Source organism: Phacochoerus africanus, chromosome 10 (genome assembly GCF_016906955.1).
Source record: "Phacochoerus africanus isolate WHEZ1 chromosome 10, ROS_Pafr_v1, whole genome shotgun sequence".
NCBI lineage: Eukaryota > Metazoa > Chordata > Mammalia > Artiodactyla > Suidae > Phacochoerus > Phacochoerus africanus.
In genome coordinates, this window is record NC_062553.1 from 18,524,419 (window position 1) to 18,551,381 (window position 26,963).

Consider the following 26,963-nt stretch of genomic DNA (forward strand, 5'->3'; position numbering starts at 1 on the left):
TGCCACGAGCACAAAAAAACTGATATATTTTATAATGTCAGTTTAAAAAATGAAGTTTTCAAATCTCTTTCAAGTGATCTCTTTCTGAATTCATCACTTAGTCTTCTGTGTATTTAATTTAATTTATTTATTGATTGTTTTTCAGGGCCATACCTGCAGTATATGGAGGTTCCCAGGCTAGGGGTTGAATTGGAGCTACAGCTGCCAATCTACACCACAGCCACAGCCACAAAGGATCTGAGCCACGACTGCGACCTACAGCACAGCTCAGGACAACGCTGGATCCTTAATCCACTGAGCAGGGCCTGGGATCAAACTCGCAACATCACAGTTCCTAGTTGGATTCGTTCCTACTGTGCCACGATGGGAACTCCTCTTTTCTGATTTTAGTTCTATGAATTTATGTAAAGACAACTTCACAAACATGATCCATGAGAACACAACCATTTTAAAAAGTAAGACATTTTGCTGTTTAACAGTCAGACCTCCTAAGGACAACTCATACATAACCGCCTAGCACAATTCAAGTTTACACTACCAGCAACTTTAACATCTATGTGTACACCCAAAGTCAAGAGAAGAACCAACTACTTCCTAGAGATCTTTAATACAGTAAATTAATTCACTTTGTTAAATGACAGCCTATTTCCAGAGGAGAATAAATACTGTCTTGCTTTAGTGACTCAAATAATTTATATTTCTGCTTTTGCATACTCAACATGTGACATCCAAAGGAACTACTAGTTTGAGGTGGTTAGTTAAGAATTTTAACTGTTCATCATGCTATATTCCTTCTGATAATGTCATCTTTGAAAAGCTGGATTTTTGATGGTTTTTGTGATAAAAAGCAAACATAATGCAAAAATAAGTGTAGAAAAATAAAGGTGGAAGCATCCAATCTGATTCCCAAGGTATAAGAAACTGCAGGGTTCAACTGGCAAGCACATTGCAGTAGTAAATAATGATGGTTAAGAAAGAAATTAAAATACTGAGTTCTTCTTTCAACATCCAATATTTGTTTAATGGGTTACTAAGTCGTTTGAACACAAATACTAGGTTGTTAGAACTAAACTACTAAATAAACAGAATTCTGAGTTATTTCTTTAGGCTAGGGTGCCAATAAGCATACTGTGGACCAAAGCAGCATGGGAACTTCCCTATTTAAAACCTAGATTATCTACCTAGTTAATTTGCCTAAGTCTTTCCATTCGTCTCAGATCAGATGAAATACCTCCTCTTCTGTGAAATGACCTACACAATTCATGTAACACTGAAACCCCTGTTTTAATTACTTCACAGCCTACCTCCCTGACCAAGTCAGAAAAGAGCCAGTGACACTAGCGCAGCTCCTTTATATAGAGAATGCTCCTTTCATTGGTAAAGGGATAAAGATTTATACAGACTCAATTCAATCTGACATATTTCTTGCAAAAGCATTTCCCAGTAAGAGCAACACTAATCTTACTATAATCACAACAGCATTGTATGACATTGGTTAAACGACAACACACCACTACTAGATATAAATAGTCACATGGAAAGGTACAGTAGAGTAGTAGTCTGAGTAATTTGGAATCTACAGTGTTTTAATGTAATCCTAATAACCCCCAAAAGGACCAAAAAACGGCAAAGAGAAAACATCAAACCCTATCAATCAAGTTATAGCTTCATGGTTATGAACTAAAAATGGTGAAAATCAGCAGCCAAAGCATACAGCTTTATTTTGGCAAATAGCCAAAATACATTTGGCATGTGTTTGAAAGTTAAGAGTTAAAACAAAAGACATGCTAAAGAAATAATAGAAAAATAAGAAAATTAAATCATTTCTTCATAATATACTGCCTATTACTCAAATTTTCGTAACTTCTGGAGGAAATGCTCTCCCATCCTCAAGAGAATTTACAGAAACTAGGATGAAAGTGTAGACTCTGTTTAGTATCTTTAAAGATGTTGGCACTGTAAACAAATAAAGCCTTCTATAACTAATCCCTTGTCAGTGGTAAAGCATAAACACCAAGGTCAAATGTAATACCATATGCAGACTTTTAGGAAATCAAGTTAGCTTTCTATGAATTAACAAAAGCCGACAGAATCTTAATTCTAGGGTGACAATAGTGATTTTTTTTTAGTCTATGACAAAAACTGCTCCATATAACAGATACTTGCTTATAATTGATGTTTGTTTAATTAATGATCTCTAATGACCAAGCCTATTTCCAGATCTTATCTCCAGCCCTAAAAAAAGAATATCCATTCATTCATTTTACAATGACAAGCAACATCAAGGTTTAATTCAAGCTAAACCCCCTCAATTATAATTCAATTATTGTACTAAAAGGAACTTTAATAAATTGGCTTTTTAAGTATGTTTTAAATTAGCTGGGTTAACTAGTTAATAAGATCCACTAATTTCTCAAATTGGAAGTCTACAACAACTATCAATCAGCAGCAGCAAAAGTAGAAATGTTGACTTAGCATTTGCTGGCCAACAGGAATTACTCTAAGAGCTACAAATTACATATTCGATCTCAGAACAACCCTAAGACGTAGTTGTTATTATCAGCTCTGTCTTCTGAAAAATAAGCTCAGGGAGGTTATTTAACATAGCCAAGATCACAGCAAAAAAAAAAAAAAAAAAAGAACTGAGCTATGGTGTGGTGTAGGTCACTGACGAGGCTAGTGTTGCTAGGGCTGTGACACAGGCTGGCAGCTGTAGTAGCTCTGATTTGACCCCTAACCTGGGAACTTCCATATGCTGCAGGAGTGGCCCTAAAAAGCAAAAATAAATAAACAAATAAGTGGCAGAGCTGGGACACAACTCAGGCACTGTGATCCTAGAGTCTGAGCTCTGCTGTCTCTTTTTGATTCTCAAGTCATCTTTTAAAAACAAAGCTGCCTTGCTGGAAACCCACTCTGGAACCTAAGTTCTACAGCTGTTGCTTCAAACCATTGTTTCCAGGGGTCCCATAAGAATCTGCTATGGCGAGGAGTTCCCGTCGTGGCTCAGTGGTTAATGAATCCGACTAGGAACCATGAGGTTTCAGGTTCGATCCTTGGCCTTGCTCAGTGGGTTAAGGATCCAGCATTGCCATGAGCTATGGTGTAGGTCGCAGACACAGCTCGGATCTGCGTTGCTGTGGCTCTGGCAAAGGCCAGCAGCTATAGATCTGATTAGACCCCTAGCCTGGGAACCTCCATATGCTGCAGGAGGGGCCCTAGGAAAGGTTAAAAAAAAAAAAGAATCTGCTATGGCACTGGCTGGTAACTCCTCCCCAGTGTTAAACCTGAGTTAGAGGTTCTGTAGCAGCCAGCTCTTTACTAAAGCAGCATTTGTATTGGGCTCATATCTCTCACTTCTTATCAGAAATTAAGCTTCTGATCCATGCTGTGTGGAACAATACTTCTTCCTCCTTTGACTAGTTTGTTCAAAACTTCTCTCCCTTCAAGTTTTACAAAGGGCTCATCACACCTTAAAACACGAGACTTCATTTCTCCATCATTTAATTGAATTTCAACTACTTTCTTTTAACTTTTGATTTTCTAGCAGTTTGTCCCGAAGTTATATAAAAGATAAATATCTCAGGATGGTGCACTCTCACAGAACAACCATGTGAGTTCTTAGTCTTGTGACAGATTCCAAAACTGAAATGAATCTGATAAACCAAAAGCAAAAGATTTGGAATAAAAGGCAAATTATGTACACCAAATCAACCTACCACTGCACTTTCCCCACTGAGACAAGTTTAAAAGAAATTAGGGAACATGTCTTTCCATGAAAATCCTACCTTTCAATGATTATGTTGAAGACATACCCATAATCTACATTGTAGTGACAAATTTTCACACCACTCTGCTAACCTTCTATATCCTTAGATTTACTTCTTTAAAAAAGGATTCATGCATAAGTATACAAATATAGACACAAATTCTCTTCCCAAAGGGTTTATGCTCTAACTAGGCAAGATAAACCAATCTGCGATCATCCACACCATCTATAAACCAATCCTGAAACATCTCAAAAGTGATCTGGGGTGAAAGCGCTGACTTACCCAATCAGTTGGATACTTTAAATAACATACATACTACAATGCCTTCTCAAGTAAAAATTATTATGTTTTTCTCTTCAGTAAAAGTTTTTAAAAATGATGTCCCATCTGCCTAGAAAGCTCTACTTTCTTCGATTCCTTCTCCTGGCAAACCATTACTTTTAATTCAGTCCTTGACCTAAATCCTGCCTTTTCTTTCCCAGTCTGAATTCTCAAATCATGTTTTCATATATATGCCACAATTCTCTTTCAGAGACTAATCATAATCTGAAATTTTATATCTACTGCTTTATTGCTTTATGGGGGTAGGGAACAGATTTACTTTTTACTACTATACCTGGCACTGCCTAATACACAGAAGGTATTCAATTATCAAATGACTGAATGAGCATTGCTTGTGTAATTATTGGATTCCCTCAATATAAAAATCTCTCAGTAATTCTGCAGTTTGAGGAAAAAGAAAAAGGAAGCAAGTTCCCACTGTGGTACAGCAGGTAAAGTATCCAGTACTGTCTCTGCAGTGGCTAGGGTTGCAGTGAGGCTCAGATTTGATTCCTGGTCTTGGGCCTTCCATATGCTATGGGTAGGGTTGTGAAAACAAATAACATTAAGGACTCCGGACAAAAACTTCTCAATCTGATAAACGAATTCAGCAAAGTAGCAGGACAGAAGATTAATATTCAGAAATATTAAAAAGGAATATTAAAGGAGTTCCTGTTGTGGCTCAGCAGTAAAGAATCCGACTAGTATCCATTAGAACAGGAGTTAGATCCCTGGCCTCGCTCAGTGAGTTGCTGCGAGTTGTGGTGTAGGCCAGCTGCTACAGCTCCAATTCGAGCCCTAGCCTAGGACCCTCCATGCTGAGGGTATAGCCCTAAAAGGACCAAAAAAAAAAAAAAAGTACTAAAAAAAATCTTTTAAAAATCACACCAAAAAAATCTGCTGCATTTCTGTATACTAACAAAAAATATTTAAAAAAAAAATACCTTTTAAAATCACACCGAAAAAAACCAAACCAAACCAAAACACAAAACCTAGGAATAAACCTGACCAAGAAGGTCAAAGACTCATACACCGAGAACCATAAAATATTAATCAAGGGAAATTAAAGAGTTTTCAAAGAAATGGAAAGCTACCCCCTGCTCCTGAACTGGAAAAATTAACACTGTTAAAAGGGCCTACTACCCAAAGCAATCTACAGATTTAATGCAAACCCTATCAAATTACCCATGACATTTTTTCACAGAACAAGAACAGTCCAAAAATTGACATGGAAGTATAAAAGATCCAAAATTGCCAAATCAATCCTGAGAGAAAAAAAGTAAAAGGCCTAACTCTCCCAGACCTCAAATAATATTACAAAGCTATAGTAATCAAAACAGTGTACTGATACAAAAACAGGCATAGGGATCACTGGAATGGGACAGAGAGCCCAGAAATAAACAGACATTTATAGTTAGTCTTTGACAAAGGAGGCAAGAACATAAAATGGGAAAAAGCAAATGGTGCTGGGAAAACTGGACAAGTGCATGTAGATCAATGCAACTAGAACACATCCTCACACTGTGCACAAAAATAAACTCAAAATGGCTTAAAGACTTAAACACAAGACATGACACCATAAAATTCCTAAAAGAGAACACCAGCAAAACATTCTCTCACATAAACTGTACAAATGTTTTCTTAAGGCAGTGTCCAAGGGGAATAGAAACAAAAACAAAAATAACCAAATAGAACCTAATCAAACTTAGAAGCTTTTGGAGAGCAAAGGAAACCATAGACAAAGACAACTTACGGAATGGCAGAAAATAGTTGCAAATGATAAAAATGACAAGAGCTTAAGCTTCAAAATATACACATAACTCAACTGCAAAAATACAAACAGCCCAACTGAAAAATGGGCAGAAGACCTAAAAAGATATTTCTCCAAAGACATAAAGATAGCCAAAAACACACATGAAAAGATGCTCAATTTTAATTATTAAAGAAATGCAAATCAAAACTACAAGAGGTACCAGCTCACACCAGGCAGAATGGCCATCATTAATGAGTCAACAAATCACAAATGGTGGGAGAAAAGGGAACCCTCCTAACACTGTTGGTGGGAATATAAGCTGGTACAACCACGATGGAAAAACAGTATGGAGGTTGCTCAGAAAACTTAACATAGAACTACTATATTGTCTAACAACCCTACTCTTGGATATGTATCCAGACAAAACTGTAATTCAAAAAGACACATGCACCCCTATGTTCACTGCAGAACTATTCCATGTTCACAAGATGTGGAAACACCTAAATGTCCATTAATTAATGAAATGGATTAAGATGTGGTACATACACATAATGGAATACTCAGCCATAAAAAAGAACTAAATAATGCCATTCTCAGCAACATGGATGCCCCAGAGGTTATCATACTAAATGAAGTAAGTTAGAAAGAGAAGGAAAAATACCCTATGATGTCACTTACACATGGAATTTAAAATATGGCACGAATGAACCTATCTACAAAAGATAAACAGACTCACGGACATGGAGAACAGGCTTGGGGTTTCAGGCGGGAAATGGGAGGGAGTGGAATGGACCAAGAGTTTGGGGTTTATAGATGCAAACTACTACATTTAGAATGGATAGACAATAAAGTACTGCTGTACAGCACAAGGAACTGTGTCCAGTCTCCTGGGATGGACCATGAAGAAAAATGTGCACCAATAAGAAATAAAACAAAAATTTTAAAAATAATAGTTTAATGGCAACACAGTTCCCTGTGGCACAGCAGGTTAAGGATCCAGCATTGTCACTGGTGTGGTTTGGGTTAGATCCCTGGCTCAGAACTTCCACATGCCACAGATGCAATAAAAAACATAAAAGAAAAATGAAATTAGCCATCAAATTAATAACTTAAATATTATGATGCTTTTCCAAACATTCAAGATTATCAAACTGATTCATTCCCTTAGAAGTTATCAGCTCCTTAAAAAAGAAGGAAGAACAGATTCCTTAAAATGTGTTATGACTCCAATACAAAGAGCTTCTTAATCCTCTGCAAAATGGAATTCCCTAGTAGCATAGGAGGTTAAGGATCCAGAGTTGTCACTGCAGCAGCTGTGATCACTGCTGTGGTGCAGACTGATCCCGGGAACTTCCTCATGCTGCGGACGTGGTCAAAAAGAAAAAAAAAAAAAAATCCTCTGCAAAAGTATACCAACCTTTTCCTTCTAACATTAAAATGAATTGATATTTTTCACCAACTTGTTACAAATTTGGCAAGATAATCTTTCAAGGACTGTTCTGCTCTTCTTTTAGCTACCTCACGAGGGCCCCCCCCCCAACCAATGATTTCCATTCGAAGACAGCCAAAGGAGTAAAAACCCTGCAAAAGGGAAAATACTTCAGGAAAAAAAAAAAAAAAAAAGATGGGAGCAGGCAAACGCATGACAAACAAAAGAACAATTTAGCAGAAAAGAAACTTGTCTACTGGATCTGGATAGCTATATAAGGCTAGTCTAAGAGTGTGCACTAATTTTTATTAGATCCAATTCTCTGAAAATAGCAATCCTCTCTAACAATAAACATTAGACCTAGAACCTAGACGTATTTGTGTCTCAAACACTGAAGAAATCATCTTTAGACCACTAATCTGTGTCGAGATGATTTAAAACTACACTAGTTAGGCTAAAGTACTCTCAAACACACTTACTTAATTAGTAAACAAGTATTTGTTTAGTATATTCAATGAACCAAGAAGGATATGGTTAAATTCTAAGCTCCTCAGACAAAATCTTCCTAAGTTTGTCCTCTTTACCATCCTTCTGAAAACTAAAGGTTCTTCTGGCTAGCCAGTAGATACATAGGCATCTTGTACCTATATATGAGAATAGTTAATGGAAGGTACTGATAGTTGACTGATGTATTCACTCTTCCTACCCAAATAACTATGTAACCAATCCTCATTAAGTTAAAGCTCTGCTGTTTTTAACATCTGAGTTCTCCAGAAATGAGTTGATAGATGACTACAAAATCTACATAGGGATTCATAAGACACTGCATTTAATGAAGCATTTGTTAGTCAAAACTATCACTAATCTTTTCCTACTAAGATTTAATACCACTTAAAGATAACACTAGGTTAGCTTCTAGCTCCTCAGAAGATTCTAGAAAAAATCCCAATAAGCCTACCCTGTCATGAATTAAGGGTTTTAATTATAGCCTCCAGAAACCATTCCATAAGAAAACATCACAATGCCAAAGATACTTTCATTTAGAGCTATCAAATCTATTCACATTGTCACTCCCTATTAAGTGAACCAAAATCTTTCACAAGCATACAGCTTTAGAAAGCCCACCACTTCCTACTACAAACATAGACACATTCTACCCCAACACTGCACATAACCTTCTCATCTCCCAATTTCCAAATTATGTTCTTCTTGCTCAACTGTGGCTTACTGAAAACAAAATATCTTCAATGCATAGTGAATCAAATGCCAGATTATTCCTCCTAAAGGTGAGTAAAACCTGCCCTTTACTATCCTCAATTCCTTGACATTATCTGCATCTTAAAAAGTATGATAAAATCTTAAGTTTGTTTATGCAATGCTTTTGTCAATTACACTGTAATTACAACTGATCAGTAATGTAACTACCACTAAATTAAAGATTTATTCAATGAAGATTCAGGTTTAAGCCAAAAACATGCCTCATGAAGTCAAAGGTAAGCTGATTATTTAAATCCAACTGTTGATTAAAAATGAAACAATCTGAAGTTCTAATAAAATATATATCAAAGAAACTAGAAGTAACTGATATAAAACTTGACAGGTAACAATGTTTTGATTACAGAAAAAATTTCAAGTTGTAATGGTTAAATTTCAAGAAAACTTCTTTGAGAGAGATACACTGAAATATTTACAGAAAAAAGTATATGATGTCTAGGATTTGCTTCAAACTCTATGGTACAGGGTAAAGGTTGAGATATGGATGAAACAAGACTGGCCAAGTTTGAAGATGCAAGACAAATAAATATGAGTTTATTTCACTATTTTACCTCTACATACATTTGAGATTTTCTGTAAAACAGTTTTCCCCATAACATTGTATGTATGTCTGCCATCAAAGACTCATGTCACTGTCCACGTAACATTTATCATGACAAAGAAATCATTTTAAAAGAAGCACACAGAATAAACAGAAAAAGGAGAAGATTTTCAAGAGAATTACCATCAAGAAACAAATAACACTACTTATGCAGAATGCAAGTATTAAGATGAAGATAAAAAATTAGGGAAGTTTAAAAAAAATGTTAGAAAGCAGCTCAATATGGTTGTCAATCATGTACCACAGTGTAAGGGAGAGAAACAAGAACTTTGAGGAAACTCTAAGAATATACTACAAAACAAGATTCTTCCATTTAGCTCCTAACATATACCCCATAATAGCTATGTAGTAAACATTAAAAGCTCTCTCCCCCAAATAAATCACATCCCTTCCCACACCTTATTCTTTCTAAGACTACCCTTGACTAAGATATATCACTTTACTTTTCTATAGTTAAATGACATAACATTTCACCTTAGATACGGTACCAAGTACCTAAAATCTGACCTTTGAGCCTCAACATCTACTGAACAGCTATGTATATTACTACCAAGAAAAAGAATTCATATTAAAAAGTCATCTAGTAAATCTAAGGTCTACTCTGGACTATTCTAAATTTAGATGACCTCAGACTCCACTAGCAAAGTCCCCTATCCGGGGCAGAAAACTAAAAGCAGGCGGAAAAAAGTGTCCATTTTTAAAGACAGTACTTACTTAAGAATGGTTTTTGCACTACTGCAGTCTTCAAATCGAATGGAGTAACCAACTTCCTGGCCCAACATCACATCCATTTCATCAGCAACTCTCTGAGCCACACTCATTGCAGCCACTCTCCTGGGTTGGGTACAGGCAACTCCTCTTTTGGGTCCTGGTAATGATCGCATGTACTCCACACACCACTGTGGAATCTATCAAATAATTTCACATTTAAATTAATTCTACTCTGCCTGCATATCAGATATATTTAACATGAGGTGTTTTATCTCATTCTAATAATTTTACACAAAATTTAATTAGGCACACCACAAATTATTACTTAGACTGAAATTTATAACAGCATGAGCTCTCCAAGCCAAAAAAGGGTCATGTACAAAACTGATACGACATAACTGTACTCCTGAGCATGCTAGGTTCACTGAGGCTCTGCTGAATATGCTCTATGGTGTCAATGTTCCATCACCAAGCATTTTTCTATGCAATGAGAAGAAATCCAACTTAGGAAAACTCTACATTTATAACAAATGTTAATTCCTAAAAATATTCTAAGAAACTGTAACAAATTCCTATACAATCTAATATACAAAGTAACGCATGTAAAAAGTAGAAATCATATCTGCTTGTGGTTAGCTATAGAGCTGATATCTTTTAATTCAATTCAAATTTGGTAAGCCAGCAGCATCTAACTCCTATCCTTCTCCCCTCAGAAGTATGCATACAAGAGTACACTGGTTTACATTTTAGCTTGTCTCTAAAACCTGGCTTAATAGAAGATAGCTGGATTCACTTAACTGCTTCTATTTTAAATGTGCTGCAGTATTTGTTTTGTTTGAAGTATATGAAAATCCCAGGACCTTGAAAGAGTATACTTCCAAGGGTTCCCAGCAAAGATTGGAGAACAGTTCCATCGATAGATCTGTTCATATTTCTAAGAATAGTATTAAGAAGGGAAGTGTGTCTTTTTGCAGACTACCAGCTTGATCAAGCCAGATATCAATGCTAAGCTATCCCTTCCTTCAGCTTCTCTTCCTTCTTTGGGGCCATCTTCTAAAAACTGATCCTTAGCCCTCAGCCTTCTTGCTTTATACATTATCCTGAACGGTTTTATTTATTCTTCTGCGACTATACACATACATATGTGAAACACATCAAATGTCAATCCTAGCTCAAGTCCCACCCCTGACCTTGTGGTCATTTTTACTTGAAAAAGGAATTTTATTGCTATCCTAAATTCAACAAGTTCAAAACCAAAACCATTTCTCATCTTCCTCCCAATACTTAATAACCCCTCCCACATCCCCTACACTCAACAGCATTAACATCCTAACTTCAACCTGTCCTTTATTCTCCACTCTGCCACGCAATAGTCAAAATTTTATGACCTCCTACAAAGTCTATCAACAGTCTCACTACACAGGAGACATATCTGTAAAATTCTTTGTTACTCCTCTGCAACTAAAGTTCCAGAGTTCCCGCTGTGGCACAGTGGGTTCAGGACCCAGCATGGTCTCTGCAGCAATGCAGGTTCAATCCCCACCCAATGCAATGGATTAAGTATCTGGCATTGCTGTGGCTGTGGCTCAGATTTGGATCTCTGGCCTGGGAACTTCCATATGACATAGGTGCGGACCAGAAAACAAACAAACAAAACAATTAGGTCAATCCATAGCAAAATAAGGCCCAATCTACTGTTTGAGTCTCACTTGTTCCACTTTCCTTTTCAAATACACCCTATACTCTGGCCAGAGATGATAATGCTTTTCTTTCTCTCTCAACATGTGCCCTTGCTCATGCTGTCCCTCTTGGCTGAACTAGCTTTAATTTCTTATCTATGGATATAGTAGGTACATACCAAGTTGCAATGTGAGATGTTTTTACTATGAGTCTCAGTCAAAAGTTAAATTACTTCAGGTTTTATTTGAAGGATTTCACTTTCTGATAGGCACAAAAAGATCATCAAAATATGGGTGACTACTCTTGCTGGTTTTGAGTCAAGATTTAATAATAGTATGCCAAAAAAGCATTTGCGTGAAATTTACCATTTAAGTTGCTGTTTCCCTTGGAATCCTCCAAATGCCCTGAAATCCTAAGTACTTAAAAAAAAAAAACAAAAAACAAATACTAAACCAAATAATCACAAACCTCTTGTTTTGAGTTCACTTGACCTTCTTATACACAAACTTACTAAATAAACTCATCTCCGAAATAAGGTTAACCATATAAGGCCACAGAAGAGCAGTATAAAATAAATATAACTTTGGCTATGAGACAAAGGGACAAAGTTTCAAATACTCAACTCACCTCTATCCACTACCCACTAAAACCCTCATAACTCAGGGCAACCCACTAAATCTCTCAAATCTAAGCCTCACTTTGCTCATCTGTAAAATGGTGCTTAAGAACGTCCTTGCATGACTGCTGAAAAACTTAGATGATACAAAACACACAGTGCCTGGCTTTATCAAACTGCTGATAATATTACGAAAACTAGACAAACCAGCTGAAGAAACTACTAAAGACACTGTGGTATTAATAAATTTATTAGTTATATCTTTTCACATATTTAGTTCTTTAAGCTTCTATAAGGTGATAATCCAATAGTTACCATTCCTAACTGCATTACATTTTCCTTTCACTAAAAAGAAAAACCATACCAAAGCTCGGTCTTTAATAAAATCTTCCAGTTTGGGTTGTTACTATAGCCTTCAAAAATGTCTCCATGAAATACTCAAATTAACAGATTTGTGGCATTATGTAACTTTAAAAAAGGATAACCTGTAAGATGCAGTATGCTCAAATCTAAATATGTATCACAAGTAGTACAAAAACACAAAAAAACAGGTAGTGGGAAACAACACAGTAATTATTTCAGCATGGTAAGATGAAATTAAATTCATTTCAACACTGCTGAATTTTCCAAATGGTCTACAAGGGCCAGGGACTGCTACTTTTGTAACCTCTAAGAAATTTTCTGATGGGTCAGGCTCAAGCATCTGTATATGTGGTTACCCTCACTCGTACCAAGAAAATGCAAATCCATAGAAGGTTATTTGGCTATATGTATTACAATTAAAAACGATCTGACCCAACAATTTCTACTTCTGGGAGTTTACCCTAAGGATATACTTGACCATGCAAAACAACTATTAGAAACAGCCTAAATGTCTCTAACATGGGCCATGTCTGAGAAATATCCTATGGGACACTAATTTGTGTGTTTAACTTGGGGAGGCACAGGGAGTGGGACACTATTGGATGGAGGTCATGACTAAAGAGACTTTAACTCTATTAAAAAAAAAAAGAATGGATACTATCTACACAGTTCAAATCAATTAAAAAAACAAAACAAAGAAATGAGAATGACAAAAACAAAAATCACTCCAATGGTTCAGATCTCTCTACCCAAGGGCTGGAAAACAAACTCTGTATCCCTAAATATGTACCACCTCAGAGTTAAAGTGGGTGGGAGAGCATCAATGCCATAATTTATACAATGAAACGGCGGGTAGGGGAGAAGCCCTGCTATTTTCCCAAAAGGCCTCGGGAAAATAGGTACTCCCTACAGGATTCCCACCCTGTAAGTCACTCAAAAGTGTTAAACATAAGCAGCTACGCTTCAAAATGTTCTGACAGACAATGGGAATGACCATCAGAATCAAATACACAACATTAAGTAAACAAACATTAATAAAATACGCAGCATGGTATTCATAACTCACCTGTGTTGTTTTACCAGACCCAGTCTCACCAACAAGAACAAAGGACTGATGTCTAACCAGAATATCTGTAAATCTATCTTTGTATTCCCAAACAGGGAGCTGAAGCCGTTTCTTTAGAATATCATAGTATCGAGGGGTATGTGGCAAGTTGGTAAATGGATTAATGCACTGTGGAAGTGATGTGTGTCCTGCATGCCCGGTGTGTGTTGAATGAGCAGAATGTGTTGAATGTGCTGAATGTGCTGAGTGGGTTGAGTGAGCTGAATGGGAAGCTTTTAAAGGTGGTAATCCAGCACTGATGAGCATAGCGTTCGTCGAAGCTCGCAGTTCCTTCTCCTTTTCTTTCTCCCTCTCCCGCTCTCTATCTCCTCTATCACGTTCTCGGTCTCTATCTTTAGACCGATCTTCACGATCACGGTCACGATCTCTATCCTTCCTAAAAAAAAAGAAAAGAAAAAAATTACAATTCGAATTCCAAATTTTATGCAAAATGTTTATGGCAGCATTATAGTCACAAGGAAGTATATGTTCAACAGCCAAATGAAAAAACTGATATAAAACTCAATGAATTACAACAACAACAAAAAACTTATAATCAGGGATTCCCCATGCTTCTTCCATAAACACCGTTCCCTTTTTTCATACTTTAAATTCTGTTAAGGGACAGTCTCTTTCCATCTTCAGCCATCACCTTAGACAACACAAGAATTCATTCTTCAAGTAAAATCCCTTCCTACTTAGAAGTAAAAGACTGAGGGCAGTGTGAGGAAGAGAGAGGACAAATGAGGCAAAAAGAGAATGGCATTACAATCTTTCCCAGATCCTCCTTCAAGTTATACAAAAAAAGTAATTTTACACTGAAAGTATGCTCAAAATTTATTTTGCACCTGACCACCAAGACAATTCGCATTACACTAATACAAATACAAGTTAAAGGATTAGTGAGTGTGCTTTAAGTTATACTTTCTAGCACTTTCCAAATTTTGTTCAATAAGCATATATTGCTCTATAAAAAAGTTAAATGAAAACTTTTTATTCTTGTTTTTACTTTTATCTTTGCATGTATTTTTTTTTCTTTGCTTTTTATGGCTGCATCTGCGGCATGTGGAAGTTCCCAGGCTAGGGGGTGAATCCGAGCTGCAGCTGCCGGCCTATAGCACAGCTGCAGCAACACCAGATTCCACTTCATCTGCGACCTACACCACAGCTCACGGCAATGCCAGATCCTTAACCACTGAGCGAGGCCAGGGATCAAACTCGCATCCCTATGGATACTAGTCAGGTTCATTACCACTAAGCCATAACGGGATTTCTAGCATGTATTCTTAACAATAGTAAAACACTGGAAGTACTTTGTAAAACCTACGTATGCTTTGATCATCCATAAAGTGAAATATAGCCTATTAAAAACAAGCTTCATTGAACACTATAAAGGTGTTTAAAATGTTTAAATTATGCAGATGTCCACCATATTAATCTTAGGTCACTAAGTCAATTCTAGTATCTACTTCTAGTTACTAGAGATGATCTCTAATACAGCTCTAAGTTTTAAATAATCTTTGCTCATCCATTCTACTAATCCAGTTTACTTCAGACCAAACTCTCCAAGGATTTTGGACTCAGCCTTGAAATAGTGGGGCAACATGGAACTATGACACAGGCTACTAAACATGTCATTGTCCCTTATCCACAACACACGAAAGACCTACATTTCCCATGCCCCAATTATCAGTTGCAGACTAGGGAGGACCATTCATTCATTCTCTGTAATGGTACATCAACCGGGCAGCAATTACTCCTCTTAGTAGAATATAGCTGAAGCCAGTATAAGTAAGGATAGTCCCTCAATGACAAAAATTGTAAGCTGACCAAATATGGTTGATCTTGTCCCTTCTAAAATATATAATTCTATTCCATAGGAATTTGCCTAAAGAGAGAAAAGCCTTATTACATGTATACACTTACATTAATAGTCACACATATACTTTTCACATATATATAATCTCTTTTCACGTATGTATATGATTCTTCCTTCTCCCATCCCAATGTTCACCTTTAATGAATTAGAGGACATACAAACTAGGACTGAAGAAGCTTCTTATCCCATCTGGCACAAAAAGAAAGTAATCGAAGGAACCCAAAGGATTACTTAACACACAAAATGAAGTGCCACAATTCAGAACTTGAACTTCCTGACCTATCTCTGAAATATACCACAACCATCTTTTCTTTCTTGTCTCACTCTGCCTTGGTCTAAGGTGCTTGTTAATTAAGTAAGTATCTGCACAGCCCGAAAATGTGAATGAGAAATAGTTTATAAGATATGCGCCCAGTGAAGTGAAAAGCACTGTAGTGAAGGATGAGTTCTAAGACTAGAAATTCTATAGTTCATAGAACATAAAAGAATCTTTAAAGAACATCTGGTCTGAGTAAAAAGAAATCACTCTTCTAGTACCCTGCCTTGGGGGAGTAGGGGGGTTAATGAACTTCTATACTTCTAGCACTTAACACACAGAACAAACTCTCAAGAGTTATAAAATCTGGGTTAGACAGTGATGGACAGGGTAAATCAAGAATCATCTGCTTTGTTACAACAGGAGTACCTAAGCTAACAAGACTTTTTCAAGGACTTACTTCATCAGAAGTTTCATTACCCAAAATAACTGTAGCAGAGGAAGCATAAAATACATTCTGAGGACACAGTGATTAACTGGTGACCAAAAATTGGAGTTTACCTGTGAGTAGAAGAGTAAAAAGAGCACCTAGATCACAGCTGCATAACCACTGGAAATATTAAGCCTCAATTTACTAATCTGCAAAGCAAAAAGTACTAATAAAGTAGGCTCTGCTTAAAATGGGCAACTGAAGAATGCAGAAGGCAAGTTCCATCACTTTGAAATGCTGTCTGCGATTCAACCACCTTCAACGGGAGAGGGAAAGAGCTCAAACCCACTGCTCCAAATGCAGAATACTGTGTACAGGCATGTTTTCTTTTAAAAATAGGTACTTTTTATTATTATATTTGTTATTTATAAGATTCACTAATTGAGATGTGAGGCTTAAAAAACTAATTATCAAAGTAGTGCTTGGTAGTCACTTAGCCACAATACTGGCAGGGAGAGACACAAGAGGATAGAGTTATTAAACATGAATACTGAACATTTGGTTCAGTATTCTATCTTAGCTTAATCCTCGACTCAACACTTAAGCTAACTATATGACCACAGTCATTTCTTTCCTCATCTATAAAATATGGCTATTCACATGTCATTGGGATACTGCAAAGAGTGAATGAATTAATATAGGTAATGTGCTTAAAATAGTGTGTGGAACAAAATGCCCGATGAACAAGGGCTATCATTTACAATTAAAATTCTACAAGGAGAAATAGAAACCAAAGAAAAGCTAATGAAGATGTAAACTGGTTAGAGTATTTTAAAAAAGTCATTGCTTTTTATCTGGCAATCACTTCCAGGAACTTCTAAGGATCTAAGTACTCCTAAGGATTTTCATCAAACTTTTCACTCATAAGACTAAGAAACTACCAAAGCATTAGTGAACAGGAAATTGGTTAAATAAGTTAAAAATACCCCTTTTACAAGTGGAATACTATGCAGCCAATGAAAAGAATAACGTATACCCATTACACAGTTTATGACACATTTCTGGGTGAATTAAAAAAAAAAAAATCAAGGCGCAAAATAATATATATTAAAAAATCCCATTGGTATCACAATATTATAGTGCACATCTGTGAATAAGTATGCAGAGAGCTAAAAAATGTTCATGAAAGAATAAATAAAGATAGGGAGGAAGTTTTCAGGTAATTTTTTGCCCTTTTCTTTTCATCTTTATGTATGGACATTTCTTATGTTCCCTGAGGCAAGTTACTTAACCTCACCAAGACAAAATTATAATGAAAATGTGCTATTTAAAGCACCTAAAATTGTGGAAGTCTCTACATGTTACTTGTCACTATATTTATTTCATACTTTTTAAAAAAATTTGTTTTTCTTTTTAGGGCCACACCTGCAGTATACAAAGTTACCAGGCTAGGGTAGGACCAGAGCTGCAGCTGCTGGCCTACAGCATAGCCACAGCAACATCAGATCGGAGCGGCATATTCAATCTACATCACAGCTTGTGGCAATGCCAGATTCCTTACCCACTGAGTGAGGCCAGGGATCAAATCTACACCCTCATGGACACTATATGGGTTGCAGCCACAGCAACCCCAGACCTGAGTTGCATCTTCAATCTGCATCTTCCATCTACACCACAGATCCCTTACCCAATGAGTGAGGCCAGGGATCGAATCTACATTATGTTGGGCTCTTAACCTGCTAAGCCACAGGTTAACAGCTCAATAGGAACTTCTTATTTCACATTTTTAATAGGAAAAACTATCAGGAAGTAATATCAGAAACTAATATCAAAGTGAAAAATGTCCCTATCTTCAAAATTTTTTCCTCATATGTCAACGTAAGTTTTCTTTTGCTTAATAATTAGTTTTATACAGAAAATGTCAGATGATGGAAAAAGGAATAAGGTCAGTACATAACAAAGAAACCTTCAACTTCTCTCCTGACCCCCAAATTAAAAGATAGCAGGAATACATAAAGCCATATATAGTTTAGGTCATTGAATCTGAGTAAAATCTCTCACTGAATTACCTCCCCTCTCAGTAGTGGCATAGTGGCATCCTTGGCAGTGGAGTTCACAAAACCGACAGGTCTACCCTCTCAGATAAAATGGCCTAACTAGCAGGGCTTTAAAAAAAAAAAAAATCTGCAAGATTGCATGACAGTCAACAAAAGTAACTTAAAATTATTAAACATGGGGGAACAAAACTAATAAACACTAAACCCAGTGTTAAAGTTCTGAGAAATGACATTCAGGTGACACAGAAAGGAGAATACAAATGTCCCTCCAGAATTATCTCAGAACTGTATTACAAAGATGAACTCTCATTCACCTACAGGTAGGTGTCATAAAAACATCCAAGAATCATAAGGTCACCAAACATCTAAGTCCACATTTCTACTAAGTAGGTCGGGTTTACAAGTGAAGGGAAGCAACCCCATGTACATACACCAATCGTGGGACCACTAATTCCAAGAAAAGCATTTAAATGGTGCACATATACACAAATTTTTGTAAGTGAATTCATTCCTTCCCAGTATATTTTTTCTCCAATCTGAATTTTTGAGAGACATCAGTTGCATCTTAACCAGATGACAAGCAATTTATTTTGCTTCAAGGGAACAAAGAACCAAGTGTTCCCTACTTTACCAACCCATTATAAATGTCATTAAAATGGGCTGTAATGAGTCTTAACTATAATCATAGTCTGTGTGCTGTATAGGAAAAAATAAGAGACTAGGGGTGAAATTTTAAAAATCAAGGTTCTAAATCCAGTTGTAAACTGTTTAAGGTTGCACAAGCCCCCTTAACAATTTTGGGTTTCCATTTCTCATCCCTGAAGTGGAGAGGATTACACACACTTTCTTCAAAGCAGCTCTCAGGAGCCTGTGACTTGTAGGTCAAATGCCTAAGTTTTGCTATTCTGTAGGGGTGAGGGGTGGGGAGTGTTAGGGGACTGGCGACCAGGAGGGGAACCAAGACAGACACAGCCTAAGAGAGAAAATTGACATCTAACATTGTAAATTACAAAATTTACAAGATTAAAGTGTTACACACTCATGCTTCCCATATTTTAATATATGGGAAGATATCAAAAAGTACACCCTATCCTGGCTTATACTCGCCAGACACAGATACCTTATTCCATCCAAAAGAAGGACTTTGGATAAACAAAAACTCACAAAAGTTATTCAGATGACTCAACACAGTGATTCTGCACACATATACCCACAATAAATGCAAAATTATTCAAAGTATTTAGATATTCAGGCTTTCATGTTTCTGCCGGAATTATCCAAATAAAGCTCTGTACTTCAGGAATGAAAGGACACACTGGAAAATGATTTCGATGCAATTGCTAAAGCCAACTGTTAAATTCCTCTGTATCTTTAAAAATAAAGGCTAAGTGGAAAGGAATCTGAAACACCACGAGTATCTGAACTCCCAAAGAAGCTCCCCAAGTGTGATATTTTGCCATAAATTATTAAAAAAGGGTCTTCTTGTTTCAAAAGCTACTTATGAAGGAAAGCGGGGTGGGGTAGAGGGCAGAAAACAAGAACTTACTGGAAAAAACACAAGGCCTTCTAATTCACATCCTTGGGATGCCCCGTATACGTAAATACAGTTTCGGCCAAAGCAGGAAATAAAGGAGATGGCGGGAGCGTAGGCAAGAGCGGAAGTTTGCCTAGCATCTACTTTGAAGTGTTTGAATGGACCGAGGCACGCGCTCTCCCGCCAAAGTATAAACGCAGCGGCTCCAAACCACCAGCCCTCCCGCTCAGGAGGTATACTCCACGTTTTCCTTTCTCCCGGCTGGCCCTCTACTCTCCCCTCCCCCGAGAACTCCCCGCCTGCACGCCTCACCCAACACCCCCACCCCGGCCTACACAAGAATCCACGCGCTTCTCTCACTTTCCGGCCTCCGCCTCTCCCCGGACCGGGCACCCAGCCGCCCCCCAAAGCCCTTGCCCCGACCCCTCAGCCTCAGAAGTACCTGGTGCCCTTAGAAGCGACTACTCCCGCCGCGCCCTCCCCCACCCTCCCCGGGCTCCAGGCCTTACCCCTGGAGCCCGGGCCACGAGGTCCGCGGTTCCCTCCCGTCCGCTCCCTTCGAAGTGACTCTTGCTCGACTCCGCCTGGAGAGGAGGCGCCCTAGTGGCCACGAAAGGCCTCTGGGCTCTTTTGACTGGGCCGGGCGGCGGCCGCGCCACTCAGCTCCCCGCGCCCTTGTCGGGCCGAATGCCGGGAGTGGCGCCGCTCTCCCGAGCCCCGCCGCTAGTGACCCGAGCCCGAGGGGAACAAAGGGTCGGCCCTGGGGCCCTCTCGGCCCGGCCCACCCTGGCCCGCTCCCCTCCGGGACCCCAACAAAGCCCGAACCCCTGGCTCGCGCCCCCGGCCTGGCTTACCCATCGGTCCCCGCACGCTTCTTGCCGGAGGGGTAATCCTCCCCCAGGTCCAACCGGTGTCGCTTAGACATCTTCGGACTCTTCGAGCTGGCGGTAACGAAGGAAGGAAAAAGAGAACCTGACGGCTCTATCCGCGCAGTCGAGGATGACTACTAAACTCTGAAGGACCCCCACCCCTCCCGCTACAACAGCCTACACCGTGCGGCCGGAACCAGGAGCTAAAATGGCGGCGGCGACGAGGGCTGGGCCTGCGCGCGCGCTTCCGCGGTATGCTGTGTGTGCGTGCGTGCGTGCGTGCGCGCGCACTGCGCGCACGCATCGGAGGCGGGAACTTCAGCCCCGCCCACCGCCTGGTTGGCCCGCCCGTCTTCCGTCCCGCCGGCCTCCTTCCTTTTGCAGCCCCCTTATGCTCCTCTGAGTGGGTTGGGCCTTTGGGGCTTCACACCCCTCTGATTTAGAAAATTGAAAGAGGAGTGAGTTTAATACTACTTAGGAAATCCTATCCACCAGTAATAGGGGAGTCTAAGACCCAGAGATGTTGAAAAACTTATCAAGATCATACAGCTGATAAGGGGCAGAGCCAGGATTGGACCCCAGCTCTAGAACTTGAATTCACTGACCAGACATTCTCAACTGATAGGCGAACTGAGGTGAGAAAATGTCAGGACTCACCATAATCCATTTTGCCTTCTATTTTTTTTTTTTTAACTGATCACCAACAATATGCACTCAACCTATTTATGTTTTTACTGGAATAGAGAAAATTGGCAGTAGAGCATAACTTTTTTTCTTTGTACCTATCATGCGCTTCCACAGCGTTCACCTTACCTCTATTCTTATTCTTACAGTAACTCTGCAGAGTAGGTGTTATTTTGTAGATGTGGACACTAAAGCTGAAAGAGGTTATGTTACATAGCCATTAGGGCTGTCCCTAAAGCCACGGCAAATTGTTGCTATAGCATGACAAGACTTTTGTAAATCTCTCCTTCCAGAATCTACCTGCTTGCTCAGTTGATTCATCCCCAGAAGAAGCACACAAGAAAAAGATCTGTGGACCAACCCAAATCAGGTGATCTTTGTAGTTTGTGCAGTGGTTGTTTGGATGCCCTGGAAGATCATATTCAGACTCATCAATTCCTCAGAACTGCAATCCCTAAGGTTAAATACAACTTGAAAATTTCAACTTATGAAGAGGATTTTTTTGGTACCAAATCCATATTTCAAAGTCAGTATAAAGAAAAGTGAATGTCTTCACTTATAAAAATCTCTACCCTAAAAGTATTTTAACAGTATATCGACTTGTGTCAGAGATCATGATGCATAATCACTGAATTGTAAACCTGGAAGGGTTTCCAGCTGCTTTTTCTGTCTTTGCTTGACTTTACAAATGAGGGGATCTGAGCCCTAGGTTATGGCCAAGTTCACACAGTCAGTGAGTGTCAAAGTCAGAATTAAAATCCAGATTTTCACTTTCACGATTCCAGGCTCAGATCTCCAGGTTCCCAGTTTGAGGGCTACCATAAAGTAGTTAACATTTTGGAGAAATAATGAGGGAAAATGTTAGCATTCTGTCTGCAGAAGTGTCCCGCCCTAAGAGACATAGGTGTGCAAACAAGTGCAAGGAAGCTTTGTAAAAGAGGAACTGAAAGGGATGAGACATCCTCCTTGGGTCTAGTATATATTTAAAGAAACTATAACCTAATCAATTATGTTGTACCTGAATGACCGAAGAGAGATTGTTTTTACCTAAGGAGGGTGGCCTTTCTGGAATCTACAACAAGAGGAGCAAAGGCCAGAATCTGCCAGGATGTTTACACTCCCTGTAGGAGGGACAGAGGTCTGGGTCTGAATGAGCCACCCTAGATTTTCAGGCAGAACAGTCCCTAAAATAGAGAAGAGCTATCCGCTAGCTCTTCTACAGCTTCCTGGAAATGTTATCAGAGAATTTTTCCTTTACTCTTACTCTTTATCTACCAGACAACTCTCCAGTCTATTACTTGGTCGATGGCATGAATTTACTCACCTAGAGGGAATGTCTTGTGCAGCTAAACAGCTCCAGGTGTCAGTCAGAGGTGTCTCCTAACCTTAATTAATAAATAGTAATATTACCTAGAACATATAAAGCACTTGCTAAGTACCACATTGTTTCTTCTGTCTATTAACCTATCAGATCCATACGGCAACTTTAAGCTAGAGGCTATGAGTTATACTTGTTTACAGGTGAGGAAACCGATGCACCAAGAGGCTAAGTATTTTGGTCAAGATGACAGCTTTGGAGTCACCGCAGAACAGTCTGTGTGCTTAAAGGCTATGCAGTACTGCTGCTGATAAATAGGTATTCTTACTATACCAGTTATTCTGCTAGGGTTTTGTTATTGCAGACAAGTTCCCCCAGTCAGACAGACTTAATGTGAACTAATAAATTGAGGTTTCTACCTTGTCCAAGAGGAAAATACGTTTATAGAGCTCTCAAGGGGCAGATCAGGATTTAAAGGATTTGAACCCAATCTGCCTCTAGAGCCACATGATTAACCACTATCCTGTATCGCTATTATCTATGCTTACTTACTTCATTTACTTATTCACTCAACAAATATTTATTAAATTCCCATGTCAGGCATTGAATTAAGTGCTGGGGAAAAGGGAAGGAGCAAATAGCCATAGTGCCTGCCTTCATGACATTTATCGGAGGGAGAGAGGCAAGCATTAAACAGCTAAACACACAGATAACTATATCTGGTAAGTGTTTTTAGGCCATCTAAAGGGAACAGGCACAGCGAGAGGCTGTAACAGGTGGCCTTTATCTAGAGTGAGGGTTGGGAAATACCTCTTTGAGAAAGGGACATTTAAACAAAGACTTTAAAAATCAGTACAAATTGGGCAAAGTGAGAGGAAAGCATTCCAGGCAGAGGAAAGTCAAGTGCGATCCACAGACAGAACATGAATGCAGTGAGATGAGGAAGACATGATCCTGCAGATGCAAGAAGGGGCCATTTCATGCAGAGCCTGAGTTGTCCTGCCAAGGATGTTAAGACCATCCTTCCAGAGAGAAATAGGAAGACATCACAGAGATTTAATTGGGAAAACAATATGATCACTCATGAGGATTTGCCAGTATGAACTGGCCAGTCTCCCTCTTTGAATTCCCGTTGGCAGCAAAATGTTTACAAATTCAAAAGAATCTTCAGTACTGCTTTTAATCACCCAGCCCTCCCTCTACCAGAGTGTAGTGGACACTCTGACTTGCCATGGAACTCCTGCTTCAAGAATGAAAGACACAGAGTTCCCTTGATGGCACAGCAGGTTAAGGATCCAGTGTTGTCACTGCTGTGGCTCAGGTCGCTTCTGTGGCAGGAGTTCAATCCCTGACTCCAGAACGCCCTCAAGGGCGGCCAAAAAAAAAAAAAGAAGAAGAAGAAGAAAGAACAACATCCCTCAGTTTCTAGGAGTGCTGCCTGCAAACAGCCCTCAGCTGTCTGCTGTCTTCAGGAGTTTCCTTGGTTAAAGTGAACTGCCCAAGGGCAGCCTGAAGATATTATGGAGATACCTGACCCTCGTACCCAGCTTGGAACAACCGTGAGCTTCAGAGCATCAGAGCTCCCCGTGGGATTAGCTGAAGCTGTTATTAGCTAAAGCATCTCTCGTATTGCAATGCATTTTGGCCACTAACCACCCAGAGTTAGTTCAGATCCCACAATTTAAGGGCACAGTCTCCAGTAAGACTGCCTTTACTCCAGATGCCATCCCCAATTTCAGGGACTTACAGGCCACCTGCACTTCTAACCAACTGGATACAAATTTGGGATCCCTAAATTCTCTGCAAATTACAACTTCTTCAGGTTCAGTAATTTGCTGGAAGAATGAGTCACAGAACTTAAGAAAGCACTATACTTATGATTTTACAAGTTTATAATAAAGGATACAAGTCACAACTAGCCAATGAAGAGATGCAGAGGGTGAAGTCCAGGAGGGTTCTGAACCCAAAGCTTCTGTGCCCTCTCTCTGAGGAATTAGGACATGTCACTCTCCTGATCAAGAATATGTTGTTCCCAAACCAGGAAGCCCCACTGATCTTCAGGGCCCTGGGTCTTTATTGACGGTTTCATTACACAGTTGTAACTAATTGGATCACTGGCACCATGATTGAACTCAATCTCCAGCCCCCTTCTCCTCCCTAAGAAATCTAATCACATGGTTGGTCTTTCTAGCTGACCAGCCCTGTCCTGAATCATCTCATTAGCATAAACTCGGGTGTGGTCCAAGGACCAGCCATTAATCACTAAGTCACTCCTATCCCATGCCCCAAATTCTAGTGGTTTAGAAGTTACCTCCCAGGAACCAGGGATAAAGCCAATCAAATTCTTAATTATATGATAGCATCACAACACAGTTTTCCCCTCTGTCTAATCCTACAGCTATACCTTTCCTTCCACTAGGGTTGATCCTAAGTGTACTCTTTAGTAAATTTCAAGGACATGAATCTTTGCTTTGGAGTTGACTTTTCATAGAACCAAAATATTTAGTGCCAGGATTGGTTCAGGAAAGCAAACACTATGATTGAATTTTGGAGTCGGCCACCAATTTCATAGTCTGGCAATGAATCAGTGGTGGTAGGTGGAACATAGCTACTACAGGAAAGCAAGACAATTGTTATAGCTTTCAACTGTAGTGTACTAGGAAAGATCAGACACTGTCATCAAAGTATAAGGGAAATCATATCTATAAGACCATTAGAATTGTGATTGGCTATTGCTAAGTGAACTTGATACTTTGGGGAGAGATCATGAAAGGCTGAATGTTATTAATCAATGCAAAGCTCAGTGTGAAAGCCAGAAGACCTTCTGGAAGCACCATAAGGAGATTCTCATCTCCTGCAGTGGAAAGACAGAAAATTGAGGCCCAGTCCCAGGACTTAACTATAACAGTAGCAGAAGCCCAAGTGGAAACTTCCAAGAAGATTAAACTCACCACTTAGACAGGCATGATATTTTATGGTTAGGTCCCTGGTTGGGAAAGAGTGGAACTCTGACAAATGGGATGAGGACATTTAGGTTAACAAACATGAAAAATCTTGAATCCCTAAATTCTCCGCAACCTGCTGAGCCTGCCAAAATGCCTGCTACTTCCTAGTAAAAGCTAGTGCTCCTTCCTTGTGAGATAATGAGAGGCCTTCTGTGCAGGAAAACATACCCCCCCCAGGATGCACCCCCACATTCCCACATGCACCACTAAACAATGATGAGAATTAAGTAACAATATGTGATTGTCCATAGACATTTTAAGGTTGATAATATCGGAAAGCAACCCCAAAGAAGCTGTAGGACCTAGCTGATAAGTACTAACAGGAGCCAGGGAAGTATGCATGGGATTTAATTCTAAAGGTTCTGGATAAAAAGGGAAGAGAGAGGTGGAACATAAAGTTAGATGAGGGAGGAGTTCCTGTTGAGGCGCAGCAGAAACGAATCCGACTAGGGACCGTGAGGTTGCGGATTCGATACCTTGGCCTTGCCCAGAGGGTTGAGGATCCTGCATTGCCCTGAGCTATGATGTAGGTCGCAGACACGGCTCAGATCTGGCATTGCTGTGGCTGTGGCGTAGGCTGGCAGCAACAGCTCCAATTAGCCCCCTAGCCTGGGAACCTCCATATGCCGTGGGTGCAGCCCTAAAAAGACAAAAGACAAAAATAAATAAATAAAAATAAAAATAAAGTTAGATGAGGGAGAATTTATCAATTTGAAAGCAGTCTCCCAGGAGACAGGATTTAACACTCATGCAGGAATGTCAGGTAATGGCTGAACACACTTAAGATTTCGTCTAGAAGCATTGGGAAGCCATGGCCCACAGTACACCAGGTAACATAGAAATGCCAGAACTGCTGTGGAAATTAAACAGTTCACATGAGTGAACGTGCTAGAGTGAAAATAATATATCAAGCTGGAAAACTCAGCAGATGACTATATTCCACAGAAAAGTTCAGAGGATACACCACTTATCAAATCAAAAAGGAATTTTTCTGGCAAGAGGCATCAATGTCACTCATAAATTCAATGGTGGCTCTGTAGTCCAGGGCTGAAGGTAGGAGATGACATTTCAGAACTAGGCTTCCTGAGAGCAGTAGAGTTGATAGGACCCCTGTAACGCAGAGGTCTTCTGGTGGCATTTAAGCATCCGAAACCAAGTGGATGCTACCTGGTAGGACTGCAGTCCAGAGGGCCTGACCCACAGAATTATAGAGATGGTAAATAAAACAAGGCACCTAGGGGAAGATGGACGGGCAACCATCAGAGGAAGTCCTTGATCTGAACAACCAAAATAAATCAAGGATAGATGAT

General features: G+C 39.2%; 1 protein-coding gene across 1 annotated transcript in view; it reads right to left on the reverse strand.

The window, feature by feature from the left end:
- The window catches only part of DHX15 (DEAH-box helicase 15), a 56,795-nt gene extending 35,912 nt beyond the window's left edge, over window positions 1-20,883 (reverse strand). The window contains 3 exon segments of the mRNA XM_047798041.1: window positions 9,861-10,054; window positions 13,583-14,018; window positions 20,632-20,883. Of these exon segments, the coding sequence (XP_047653997.1) occupies window positions 9,861-10,054; window positions 13,583-14,018; window positions 20,632-20,702 (701 nt within the window). The 5' untranslated portion in view covers window positions 20,703-20,883.
- Window positions 20,884-26,963: the final 6,080 nt, after the last annotated feature.